Source organism: Coturnix japonica, chromosome 3 (assembly GCF_054131305.1).
Source record: "Coturnix japonica strain WE chromosome 3, WE-NBRP24, whole genome shotgun sequence".
In the NCBI taxonomy this organism is placed as follows: domain Eukaryota; kingdom Metazoa; phylum Chordata; class Aves; order Galliformes; family Phasianidae; genus Coturnix; species Coturnix japonica.
In genome coordinates this window covers 26,543,720-26,558,082 of record NC_140665.1, presented here as the reverse complement: position 1 = coordinate 26,558,082, position 14,363 = coordinate 26,543,720, and the positions used below count along the sequence as shown (strand labels likewise).

The following is a 14,363-nucleotide window of genomic DNA, read 5'->3' as shown; positions in this document are numbered from 1 at the left end:
AATATGAGGGCTCAACATGTAGGTATGAAGGGCTGTGGTTGTCTCTGAGCAGAGAAGCAGAGAAAAGAAAGATGATCTGTGAGGTAGGCAGAGCATATGATAAAACAGACTGCAGCTATTATCCAATTCGAGAATTAAAAAAAGAAATCACAAAGTACAAAGGTCTTTAGATTGGCTAGCAAGTGCATACTATAAAGGCAGTACTTAAATAGGTTCTCTTCTTTTTGCCATAAGCTCCTGATTCTTTGAGAGATATTATTTTCATGTTTTCAAATGTTTTTCCAGATAAGACTTCTTAATTTCAGATGACCGAAGAAACGATAGTTATTAGGAAACAAGAATCCCCCATATCACAGCTGTCTCCAACAGAAAAGTTTAGTTTGGCTTCAGATTCTATTTTAAAATCGTTTTTCCTTAGCAATCTGAACACTTCATAGGTATCGCATCAGAGTATTGACCTCATGCATGACCTAGTTATTTTGGGAGACTTGATGAACATACTACATCTGGCTGATACCATCTGATCAGACAAAACACTGTTACACCACAGGAATAGATCATCATGATTTAATAAATATTAACATGACCTCATCATATTAACATAATCTCATCAAGGATGACACTTTAAAGTCAAAGTTATGTTTGATTCTATTCACAGATTACAGCTCTGTGCAAAGAAGTAAAGATATTAGAGCTTTTAGAATTCTGTCTTCATAAAACAGCATTTCATAGAATCATAGAATTGCTCAGGTTGGAAAAGACCTTAAAGAGCATTGAGTCCAACCGCAACCTAACCATACAACCCTAACTCTAACAACCCTCCACTAAATCATGTCCCTGAGCACCACATCCAAATGGTTTTTAAACACATTTGGGGATGGTGACACAACCACAATGCTTAACAACCCATTCTATAAAAAAGTGTTTCATTATATCCAACCTAAACTTACCCTGGCACAACTTGAGGCCATTTCCCTTAATCAGTTTTCTCAGTTTTCCAGTACAGATACGGAGAAAGACCGCTATTTAAAGAGCTAAAATGTTTTTACCCCCTTAAATCTCTTAATATAATTATGAAAAGAATAAAAGGAATTTAATGTGCTATTAATAAGCACATATTGAGCAGTATTTTATCAGACTGGGTTATTTTTCTCCATAATTTCAATGAAAAATTAATTTTCTACATTCAATCACAAACCGAAGTTCAAAAAAGAAACTCCAGAATTTGTTAATAAGTTCTCCAGTGTCAACGATTACCCACCTTTTCTGTAAATTATTACTATATGGCACTATATGAATTGCAACAAAGAAAAAAATCTAAGTTGGTGTTCTCAGCAACATAAATACACTGGGAAGACTAGAACTTGCCATTCATTTCATTACTCTTCTGAAGCAAATGTGAATAACATGGGATCACTGGAACTGAAAAGCTACAGAAATCCTTGCACATGGCAGAAGGTGGTCTAAACCAGGGAACTCAGCAATGCCTGAGCACCTCCTCAGCTGTGCCACAAGGCCAAGACAAGAGGTTTGGTGGACTCTGATGTCTAACTAGGCTTAAATCAATTCTACAGCTAGTTAATATGTGCCTCAATTTCATTACTCTGTTTTGCTTAGTTTGCAGAGAATCAGCCTTTCAAGTGCTTTAATGGTCAATGCCTCCACAAAAATGGGCTGGAATTGTCCAATGGCTAGAAAAAAATACTGACATAGAAGTCTTATTTTGTAGGAAAATCAGACTAAAATACAAATTCAAATGATGAGTTAAATATAAACTTGCATTAAATATAACTATAGGAATCATTAAGTCAATTTGTATGTTTTTGCTCAGTTCAGTAGAATAAAGAGTTAATCCAGAGCAGACAGTTAATACCAGCAGGTGGGGTCAGGAACGGTCACTATAACAACAAATAAATATGCTAGTAGAAAAAATTATTGTATTTTTTGGTTAGCATACATTTTGACACAATCACAGAATTATCAAGGTTGGAAAAGACCTAGAAGATCATCCAGTCCAACCATCACCAATACTTCCCAGCTAAATCATATCCCGCAACACAACATCCAGACATTTCTTGAACAGAAACAAAGCTCATCCATGGTTTTCACAGACTCAGATACTGTCAGCACCTTCCTTCACATACATATTGGACTTTCTATATCACTGAATTACACACTTTACTCCACTGCAGTTTGCTGTCAGGAGAAGTGCTTGATGCTTCAAGCCCACAGTGAAATCCGAGACTTTGCCATTCTTCTGGGAAACTCTTCCAGGGCAGCACATGGTGATGTCAACTGCACACCAGGCACATTCAGTCTGGGCAGGATGTTGCTACAGCTTTTGCTATGCAGCATCGGGGGCAGGGGACAGCAGCACAGAATGAACAGGATGGGCAGTAGGAGGTGAAAGATTCACACAGTATTGTTCAATTTTATCCAGAATTTTGCTTCACTGAGAAATGGTGGCTAGGTTTGACAGTGTTGCCAAGAAGAGGTCCTTGTACTGGGATGATCAGTTTAGTATTTTGTTTCTACCAGCAAGATTTTCAGATTATTTTTAAAGACAAATGGAAACTAAAGGCATCAGACAAATCGGTTTGAAGCACAAGGTTATGTGGCTAACCTCACATCTATATCACTGTCCTTTCATTCACCTCTCTTTATTATGATAATAAAAACCACAGCAGAAGCAGAGATCATTGCACTAATGAGTGAATTTCTTTTCACAAAGGTGCAGCAGCTTCTAGAAAGTTGAGAAAAGTCATGATAAGCACTCACTTTCACATATGACTCATTCTATATATAGAAATTAGCACAAATACTGTGAAAGAAATGGGCTAAGAAGCAAAACAGTTCAGGCTTGTCTTTCTGTTTCTCATATTGATACCTCTTCACAGTATTTGCATGCATGGAGAGGCCATTTGAGAACCCTAAGTATTTTCTAGAATGTCTGATTTGAGAAGTTATCAGAATAACGGTAGAAGCTTGAATTTTTTATTTAGTATGTCAGTTTCTCTATTCACATGACAAAGAGTTGCAACAAATCAAACATAATCTATAGTGCATCAGTTAAAGGTTATGATGAAAAAAAGGGTTTTTAATCCAGGTAGTTTTCAGAAGAATACCAACATTAATTACTCCCAAGTAGAGGGTGACATGTTGTGCTTCTAGATTATTTCTTTCATTAGATGTGAAGGATGCCAAATTAAAAGAAAGAAATGGATAACAAAGATATTCAGCAAAGATTTTAATGGACGGGCAGTATCTAGAAAGTATGCCAACCTATGGAGGCTGTAATCTAATCTGTTATGTAAGTACATGAACATTTAATAAACATCAACCTAATTCACAGAACTATGAATTTTAAGAGGAATAATTTCTGGTGCAGGAAACTGAAACCACGTTTCTATCAAAACAGTATGTATCTTTCCTAGGAGTAAGAAGTGGGTCAGGAGGGAAGGAAGAATTACCTAAAGAATTAGAAGGTAGATAGAAACATTTAATGATTACATGGCTGAAATGCCATTCTTAGCACTTCACTTCTGCACAGCCTTTCTCTTATCCCATAAACAAAAAATACAACAGTGACAGAAACAGCAAAGCAAAAAAGATCAAAGCTCTGCAAGTTCACTGACAGTCACCTTGTGCTCACAGTCTGAGAAATGAACCTCACCCATAATAAAATGTTGTAAACCACAGTACCTTATGGCTATACTTCAGTATGGCTTTTTGCTGAACAGAGCACACAGCACTAAACCTGTACATACCAAACTTGTTTTGTTCACAGCCTGATTGCTAAAGCACAAGACTTGGCTCTGTTGAAAACATCTGTGAAGACAGAATTCACAGGAGCTGCAAGGGAAGCCATCACTACAACTTCCTGCCCATGGTCAGTCCTTTACCAATAAGATCTGTCTCATTTATCTTATCAGAGCTTGTTTCCATTACAACTTAATCATAACTAAAGCACAGAAGTATGCTATGGTAGAAAACATGCCTTTTTTAGAGTGAGAGAAGTTGAAGGGAAAAATGTCAATTTTTGCACTTCTGCTTTTTATTTTTCACCCTAAAAGTATGCTTCTGAGGGTCTAGCTACATGGGAAATTATTTTATATTTCTTTGGGGTGGGGAGGGCTTGGGAGAAGGGAAATAAATGGAACAGCCCTATTAAAATGCCCTTCATCTGCACAATATAACTCCTACTGCAATTTAATGATACTCTCTGCAGAGCAGATTTTATACGGTTCCCTCTCCAGTTCACATTTTATTGGCAAGCCTCCACCAAAATCCTCAGCTGTTCTCAGGTCGCGATCGCCAAGTGTCACCTCCCATCTTACATCCTGGCACACATCCAAGGTTAGACCATTTTTGGTTGTGAGCTCCTGAAAATGTGTTTTAACCATTGTTATTACAGCTGCATTACAGCCAGTCAGGGCAGGTGCACCTGCCACATGCTGAAACACCTGCTGCCAAGTACTCATATACACGTGTAAAAACCTTTCTGTCTTACAGATCACTAACGCCTCATCGCAAAGCAATGGATAAACTCAGAGAATGGAGCTGATTGGTGTAGAAGAGGAAGAAAAAGGTGTTGCAGGAGGGTTTGCAAGTCAAGCACAAATCCTGGATAAGTGGTCCTAGAATTCCAGGAGCCACCTGATAAATCATGGAAAAACTTAAAATGTGGAAAGTGAGATATTTGACCAGATTTGTTCTGTAAAGGATCTGTAGTGCATAGAAATATTACTTAGCGCATAGCAGTCACAATCCTACTACAGAATCACAACAGTTTTCACAATAATCTTTTTTTTTCCACTTCAGGCAATTTAATAATGAACATTTTGATGCTACTCAACTTGTGACTTACAAGAAAATTGATGAATGCGATGTCAAGTGCATAAAATGTTGGGAAGTCATCCATACCCTTTTCCATATACTGCTCATATAGCTGTTGCATACTGTATATATGTGCATGTGTATATGTGTAAAGTTACTTTCCTAGTTTGGTAAATAGAAAATACCCTATTTACTTAACCCTCCTCTGAATCACTGTAATTTTAAAAATTAATTTTCACAAGTATGAAAAACAAATGGCTACTAGTTTAATTGTATTGCTGCTGACTGTGGGGAGAAGCTTACTCTGCTTTCCATGGGTTAAGCAAGCACAAAAACAAATTATGGAGATTCTAATACTAGTCAATAGGTGACTGATGTAATTAGATATTTCAGGACTCATCTCTGCCACGTATCCTGATTAAAACTGGCTGACTTTTCAGTGTTTTATTCCACCTACAGTCACCTAAACAATGTAATCATAGAAAAAACCCCTAACAAATAACAAGTTATCTTGCACATAGAAATGGTATTGCAGGTCTCACTGTATGGAAATAGAGAAAGCTAGACAAGCATGGCTTAATACTGACTACTTAATTGTTTGCATGGACGTGCAGCATCTCACTGTCATTTTCTGAACATGGTTTTATTAAACATGCCCAGTAAGATTTAGTATTTGTAGTGGAAGGGGTTTCATTCTTGGTTCTTCTACTTATCTGTTTTAAACTTCTGCAATTGAATATGTGTGATCTCTTGATTGTTTCTCATAGTGCACTTAAAAGGCTTTTGCACAGTGGGAACCTCATCTTGCAGGGAACTTGAGATGTTACTGGGGACCTGAGGGCATAAATATATTCAGTCAATTTCTCCTTCTTCCTATTCTTTTCAAATGAAAACACAATCTTTCAGAGACTCGCAGGCAGTCAAGATCTTCAAGTTGTCTTTTCCTATACTCCATAACTCAGGAATATTATTTACATGAACATGTTTCAGTTTAAGCACTTAAGAATGTACTGTAAGTAGCCATGATAATGTAATTTCACTTAATGGTTTAAATTGTTTTATGAAGTAGGACTAGAGAAGAGAGAGCCAAGAAGTGAAAAAAAACCTGTCCTACTCCAAGGAAGTCTGAAAGGAAAGCAGAAACACTCTGGCTTCTTATCACTACATGAACTTTATTGACAACAATGAACTTTATTGAATATAAACTACATGAACTTTATTGAATATAAAAGTCTTTAGTGTTAAAAGACCAGGACTCGACAAAACAAAATATTGCTGATCCCTGGTATAGAATCAAAAGAAACAAGGGAATCCTACAGTAGCTTTCAAGCTTCTACAATTCTAGCATTGTGGCAATCACAGCTAAAGGCAGCTGCTGCAGAGATGCTGTAGAGAACAAGAAACATAAAATAAGACAGACTGAATGAGCATATTCTGGGAAACAGAAACTTGTACATCTGAGCATACAAAGCTGGGATTTGCTAAACACACCAGCTTGCTTACTCCCAGTGTCTTTTAGCTGTGATACAAGCTGGATTTAAGTTTCTTGAAAGCTGTCTACTCACACCTGAGAGAAGCTCATGGTTGTGCAAAGTTTTAAAGTATTTGAAGTGATCTGGAATCCAAGATCTTTTGTCATGCCGAGGAGAGAGGTAGAAGAAGACCAGACATCTCTGTCCTGACCTGCCCAGACGCATTATTAGACCCACTGTTACAGGATACATTGCTAGAAGTACTGCTACTATTGCTCTTGACTACCTGCTGCTGACTAAACTGCGGTGACAAACTTCATCCCTTACTAGTTGCCAATGCTTCTAGTAGCGAAGTGGCTAACACAGCAAAGTGGTGCTTTTAGGAACGAGCTTACATGAAATACTCTAATTTGTGATACCCTGTGGCAGAGCTAGTAAGTTGGACTTCAACAGCTAAGAAGGTTTGTAATAAAATGGCTAACTCCCAACAACCCACAACCATTTTCCTTTAGTGATCATTTATTTATTTATTTAAAATTTCATTTTATTTTTTATTTATTTAAGGATTTATGTTAGCAGTTTTGACACCAATAACATCTTCCCTCTTCTCAAACTTTTTTTTTTGGACATTAGTATTAATCAAGTCAGAGTCACTCCCAGAAGAAAGGTCACTGTTTTCCTGTTCCTAAAACGCCTGCAGGGAAGTGGGAAATATATAATGTGCAAAGTTTAAGAATGATATGTGAGTGTCTGAGGTCTCAGGATCCCACTCTGGTGTTTTGTCTAAGCAGTAACAATTCATGCAAAAGCATGCAGGATAGCCCCTTGCGCACCCGCCTGCTAAATGCTCATTGCCATGCAGTGATGACCAAATGGAAATATATTATGGAACTGAAGGGACACCTCAAGGTTATTAGGCCTAAAAATGGACCTACCTTGATATTTTCCCCATACTGAAGGCCTTACCTTAAAGAGGGACATTCACACTGAAGCAAACTTGAAAAGAGAGAACATTTATACAAAACGAAATTTACTTGGCCTGTAATTTCCTACGTTCTGTTTGGTGCTACTGAACGATACTGCATTTTACAGGGCTTCTCCCCCACAATGCAAAGTCATAATTCTGCATGTATGACAATACAATCCACTGTCACCAAAAACAGAGGTGTGCCAAAAAACCCCCGAGAAAACAGTATCATGACTTCCCAAACAGCAAGTTTAAAAACCCTCACTAAAAAGTAAAAATATGTTTGCCTATTCAAACCTACCTGACCTACCTAGGTCAGGCATGAAAACATCTGAAAACTTGGGAAGATTTATGAGTTGTGTATCCGTCTAATATATTTGGAAGTTTTCTCCAGAAATGTCGTCCCTCTTTAAGGATTCCAGCCATTTCTCACAGTCAGCAGATGGCTGCTGCAGCAGCATTTTAAACACACATTTGTCTCATTGAATACTTTTTTGGGAAACATTCAGTGAGACACCAACCTACATGGGAAAGTGCGGCTTCTGCCTGTTTGCCTGTGCAAGCAGGACAGCTGCACACTCTGTACGCATTTGTATTTACTGTTTCTTACTCAGTTTTCAGACACTGTGGATATCCAGCTTGACACAAGTCATAAAAGAAGTACTTTTGATTTTTTTCCAGTTTTTCACTCATTTGGGAGAGAGGGAAAAAAAAAATTTATCAGTGCTCAGAGACTCCAGTTATAGCACAATCATTGGCTAGTACCAGGATTTGTTTTTTGGGATGATTTTGTGTCCAAGCTTTGCTGCAGCACAAAATTGAAAGAGGGCAGATTGCTGGCATCCTTAAGTCAAGACTTAACAAGGGAATTTAGGTTTACGAGGAAACTGCATACAGACAACGTGGCCCAGATAGTGACAACTAAGGGGGGAGGGATTTTGATAACATTTTGTGTTTATATTAGGCCTACAGGAGATAAGATACATGTAAATTATTGTAGGAAATTTGAGACTGAAGATCAAGATGAAATCTGCTAACACTGAGGTCTGGTATAGTATAGAACACTCTTCCAAGGGAAGTGCCACGTGTTCCATCAATTTAAAGCCTGGCTGATCATGAGCATTTGGATTCTAAGTCTTCTCAGTTTTATCTTTTCACTGCCACAAAACTTTGTTATGCACCCTGATCTAGTATTACCTGGGAGTGGAAACTGAGGCACAGAGGTGTTAGGTGAGAAATCCTGGGCCATGCTATGAGTTTCTAGAAAAGCTGTTAGCAGAACATTTAATCCTGCAGAATATTTAATCCTGCACTTCTCAGATCTCCGGTTATAGTTGCCAGACCAATCCTCTACCAATTCCCTAGTAAGTCAGAACTGAAGAAAGAATGTACAAGTATTCAGAAAACATTCTCAGTGATATAATGGTAGGAATAGAAGAGACTACAAAATGAAGAGAATCAAATCAGATGAACTAAATAGGCCCTTTTGGCAGCAGCTGTTGTTATTCAATACTGAAAGATAAAGTCCTGCAGTAGATTATCTTGCCCATCATGTCTTTAATGCTCTTGAAGAAAGTGAAATTTAAAAATGTAAAATCAAGCAGTTATGAACGCACAGAGAAAATGAAAACAATGTATTGTTCTGTAAAAGCTGCATCCTCACAGTAAATCATCATAATGTAATTACTTTGTTAAATTCAACTACATGCAGCCACACTAAGATTGAATTGCCACAGGCACTGATAAAGCCATTAGAGATGAAACTTTGGCTTAATTGCTAGAAGGAAATACATATGGCAAACATCTGTTTTATCTGACTCAGAGTTTCAGCTTTTTCATGTAGAGGACGTCTTATTCAAAGCCTCAAATATCCCCAACCTTGATATTTACAAACAGGGTACAACAAGTCTTCTTATTTGTGTGTGTATAGAGTTAACAGAAAACTCAGTCTGGAAGGACAGGAATGGACAGGCTGGGAGGTTATCTTTGCAGCACAGTGCCTTACATCTTCCTATGTCTCACTGTTCCTCACAGCACACTGGGCTATTGTGACCGATGGCATAAGAAACATGAGAATGATTTCACTGAGCACATCTTGTTTTACCAATAAACCCCAAAAGAACAAAACAAAACATGAAGAAATTGAGGCTTACACAATGCTATCACTTCAGCCAAATGAGTGAAATTTGGGGGCAATAATTTTCCTGTGCCCCTGCCAAGTGGGACTGGAATATTACACATTACTATCAGCCTTTAGGCCACCTCTGCACACCTCTTGGTGAGCTTCCCTGCCTGATGTTAGTGGGATGTCAGCTGACCAGCTATGCCCTCAGAAAAGGCACAAACAAACAAAATTTCTTGCAGGGGATTTAGAGCAATATGGAGAGAACTGAGGAAAAAGCAAAATATTCCAAAATATACTTCTGCTTCGCTGTTTCAAACATAAGCTTTTCCAATAAGTAACAACATGGGACAATATAAACTCATAAATACATATTCAAGGCAGTCATCTGTTGCAATCATTGTTTTTAATGTATGTTTTATTATTTGTTATGGAATTGACTGAATCATTCCATCATGGCACTAAGCAAGATCTACCACAATATTAATGACTTTGGCAAGAAATTAATAGAATGTTCCCTTGCTTTTGTTATTAATATTGCAGATGTGCTTTGAAAATGAAGATTATCTAATTAACCAAACATTACTATGGAAACAAAGAAAGACAGAGGGTAGAGAACTCCTGAATACTGACAATGTCTTTGTGGTTTTGGACAGTAAAAGTATATTGGAAACCGTAGCCTGGTGTTATGGCTAGTGCTATGCTGGTGTTATGGTTAGTGATTTGGGAGATTTATTTCTCTGAATGAAAATAATTTCAGAAAAACATATGGGCCAAAATATTTTAACATAGGAATAAAGTACCTCAGAGGGAGTGCTGTCTCATAACAAGAGCTTTGGAGAAGTGATACCTGCCTGTACTAAAATGGTACTTCTCTCTTGCACATGCAATTACAAATCCAAGTCTGAATTAAGAGCAGCAGGGAAAAAAAATATTATTAAACAAATGTTAAGACAGTCTGTGAAACCATAAGAATTATGTTTTAAGAAAACTGGAAATTATCTTCAAAAGATAGGTCATTGGTGCTTAGAAGTAATAAATGTCTTCTTCATATCTCCTCCAATGTATGCTTAATTTCTAATGTACATATTAATGTTCTGTTGATTTTTCTACAGAAGTTTAAGCTTTTTAACAGCTCCAGACTGGAGAAACCCTTAGTATAATAAACTGTAACAAATAGAAAAAGTAAATCAATTTTGTTCTGGATTTATGAAAGGAAGGGGTAGTACATAATATACATCTTTGTACAATGGATTTTCACCTCTTGGTGTTGTCTTTTCCAAGTCACTGTGCTGGAGTAGCAGTAAAAGACCCTTCACAGCAGGTGTCAGGGAAATCAAATCTGTTTTCATTGTCAGTACTTCCTAGCACAACCTGGCATTTCATTCCTGTCACTTCTTAGCAAACTAAACTTAAGCCACTTGTATGAGTGCTCTGCCCTCTTGTAAGCTTTCAGAAAACACAGACAGATTTTCAAGGATCTTTTGGAATTCAGTAATTTTCGTTCCAAGGCTAATGACAGTTAGGAAACAAATTTCAGCTTCCAAAGTGTCATTAGAATCACCACATCATTCCCAAAATAGAAGGACATTAATGGTATATTTCTGGTATATTGAAGAATATGTTTGTATGCCTCCACAGTATGAATGAGATTTAGAAATAACTTTCAAACTGACTAATAAATAGTCATGCTGTGTTTCTTCCAAGCACACTTGAAAAATTCAAAGCTCAGGCTGGCAGAATTGAAGAGACATAACTTTAACTATGGAGAAGTTACAGTATCGCGTGATACAGACTGTTATAAAACCTATTATTTTTGAGCAAGGAAAAAAGCTAAAAGAAAGTAAAGTTGTTGTGCTAAGCAAGGAATGCATACATTTTTGGAGTCAGTAGATTAGTGATGCAGAACTGAAGCAATCAATGCCTGTTTCCATCCTAGCACTTCTTTGACCTCCCTTGGCAGATTATTCCATTCTCTGGTGAGACCTCAGTGTTTGACCACTTTCCCCAATGACTTTAATTGTTTAGTTTCAAGATTTTACATAGTTCAGAGCTCATCTGAATAAACCCTATGTTTTATATTTTTGAAGTATACATGACACAGAAATTATATTTCCCCCCTTAGTCATCTTTCCTGTTGGGTCAGAAAATAGACTAATGCCTGTGTAAACATACTCATTCTTGCATGAGCAGATTTTTACAGGTGTGTACAAATTGTAGTTCACATGTATGCATGACTATATATATGTATTACATGTTATTTTTTCTCTGCACCTATGTACACTCACATCAAATGCAAGAATGTCTGTTTTCTAAGTAATTAGGCCTCATTTGTAGCTGTATTCACGAACCTAGACTTTCCTGAACATAAAATTAAATATATTTTTTGTATCTCTTTTTAATGTTAGAAGCCACTTTGAAATAATCAACAGTCCTTTATCAATACTGAAAGATGTTAAACCCCCCCCAGAAAAACATTCCAAGTACATCATTACTTATGTTCAGTTAATTCATAGCTATGGAATCAGTGAATCTCAGTGCTACTCCCACTACTGAATTTAGAGACAAACTATGTAGATTTTAAAGTAGATATTATTTTACTAGCTTTAAACATCTTACCTTTTTATTATTATTATTGTTTATTATTTTTCAAAGCAAGTGCAATTTCTTCTAGCTTGCCAAGTATCCAAAATCACCTTTTCAGCATTTATAGAGAACTGAACTTCCCCAGAATCCTTTACAATTTCTGAGGTTGCATCATTATTAATTAGATTCATGTGATCTTTCTGTCTGGGCTACTCCTAGATCATGTTCTAATTTTCAACTAATAAAGCATTAAATGTTAAGAAGACAAGCAAAAATTTCAGAATAATCTTGGTCAAAGATTTTTATACAGCAAAAAAACTGAAACAGTTGTAAAATTTATACAGCTGGTATAAAACAGCTGATGGATCATAAACACAGTGTAACTATATAAAGTATACCCTTCCTAAGTATAAAACAGTTATTAGTAAAATTGATAGGATGAGGTCACCAGAGAAGTTATTATACAGAAAGCAGACTGAAAATATGAAAATAATAGGGTTGCCTCTAATACAAACCTCATGCTATCTAAATTTACCACCATAAAATAAGATTTCAGAAAAAAATAAACATACAGAACCACTAGACAGCAGGAATCAAATTTGCTAGAATGTGGAAAAGTTGACATATACAGTTTAGACATAAATAGTATAAAAATCCAGCACTATTAAAGCAGCCTGAAGAAAAATGAAGATAAAGGTAAAAGGAAGTATTAAATTATCCGAAGAATTATTAGATAGCAACTAGCTGTTACTAAAATTTTACTAAGAATTATTTTGAAATAATCTGAAATCACTGCTAAAAAGGAAATAATCAGTAAAGAAAACAGAAAAAGAGAAAAGAAACAAAACAGCAGGTGTGGGTAAAATAGGAATGGCTTTACAAAACAGCAGTAGTGAAATAATTACCAGAAAGAGACAGAAGCTGCACTGAGAAGGCAAAAGAGAAAGGATAAAAATGCCTGGCATTCCAAATCCCTCCTGATTTTTAAGAGCAACCACCATGAGAATACTTATAAAAAAATATGGACATTATGAGAACATCTACTGTCGGAGTGGACTTGCATCTTCAGTCATCAATGGAAAACAGCCATTAAACACAATAGATGTGAGGATTCTGAGACTTATTAGATGTAGGCTTTAAGTGAAACCTAATCTGGAATTGTGCAGTCTGATCGATACCTGTATAACCAAAATACTGATAGATACTGAGCAAAGCAACACAAATGATTACGAGATAAAAGGCCAAGCTCTTATGAAAACAGGAAAAGAGATACTGCACATATGGTTCACTGCTAAACAGTGAATAAGGCTGTCTGGAGCTCTCTGAGGAGCCTGTCTTGAGAGCATTTAGAGCATTAAACAAGTTTCAGATAGATGCCAGCAGGGTTAACCTGGGGTTTACACTTCCTGCAGCAGCACAGAGATCTGTAAACTGGCTCTGGCACTATATGTGATCCACCTACTCCTCCAGGGAAGGGCAGGGCAGCAGGGTAGGGAAGCCAGGAGCTGGCTCTGGCTGCCCTGGGCCTGTAGCATTGCAAGTCCTGTATTCTCCAAGAAATATACTAAATAAAATATTCCTATACGATAACACTTGAAACTCCTTGAAATTACTCCTAGAAAGGCATTCACTAGGGTTAATTTTCACACTGAGTCCAACCTGTTGAATTCTTCCTTCATAGCTATAGAGGGAAACACACTTCTCCAAGTGCAGGCTCAGAGGAATTACTTCAGATTCCTCCTCTGGGTGGTCCCTGCACGGCCACCCCCACTTCCACACATGGGACTCAGGGAAGTGTATCTCCCTGGACTTAAAGTAGATACACCAAATACAACAGATACTAATTCAACAATGACAAAGAAGGCTTTCCACTCTAACATTAAGCTGATATTCAGTGTTGAGACCAAAGATTCATTATTCCCTTTTTAATTTATTTAAACCTTCAAACACTATCTAAAGAAGTAAAGAAAGAAGTATGTTAACTGTATTTACAGGCAAATCAAACATTATGATTAGGAATATTCAAAATCAAAAGATGAAAAACAATGTCAAAGGATTATGTCATAAAATTATTCTCTTGCATTGTTCAAGTATCAAATTTGCTGCTCACATTCACAGCTGAAAAGTTGTCATTTCATGAGTTGCAAGTACAAACTACACTTTGAGTAGTTTCATCCAGGGAAAGGCAAGAATAAAAAAGTATTTTCTCTTGGCATTTGTAGCATCTGCATGTGGGGCCACTAATTGCATGTTTCTGCCAGTTTAAAATGCAAATACTTGATTATTGGTTACCAAAATGCAAATGTATCGATTTATCTAATCATGATGTACATTTATTTTCCCCAAGAGGATGTTTCTTTGGGAATTTTTCAGTCAGAAA

General features: G+C 36.8%; 1 protein-coding gene across 2 annotated transcripts in view; it reads right to left on the bottom strand.

Moving 5' to 3' along the window:
- The window catches only part of PRKCE (protein kinase C epsilon), a 254,111-nt gene that overhangs the window by 5,629 nt on the left and 234,119 nt on the right, over positions 1 to 14,363 (bottom strand). The window contains exon 15 of one of the 2 annotated variants that reach the window (XM_015857526.3): positions 7,275 to 7,304. The exons of the other annotated variant lie outside the window; for it this stretch is intronic. Coding sequence (XP_015713012.1) covers positions 7,290 to 7,304 — 15 coding nt within the window. The 3' untranslated portion in view covers positions 7,275 to 7,289. The remainder of the gene's footprint in view (positions 1 to 7,274; positions 7,305 to 14,363) is intronic. 2 annotated transcript variants of the gene reach the window in all.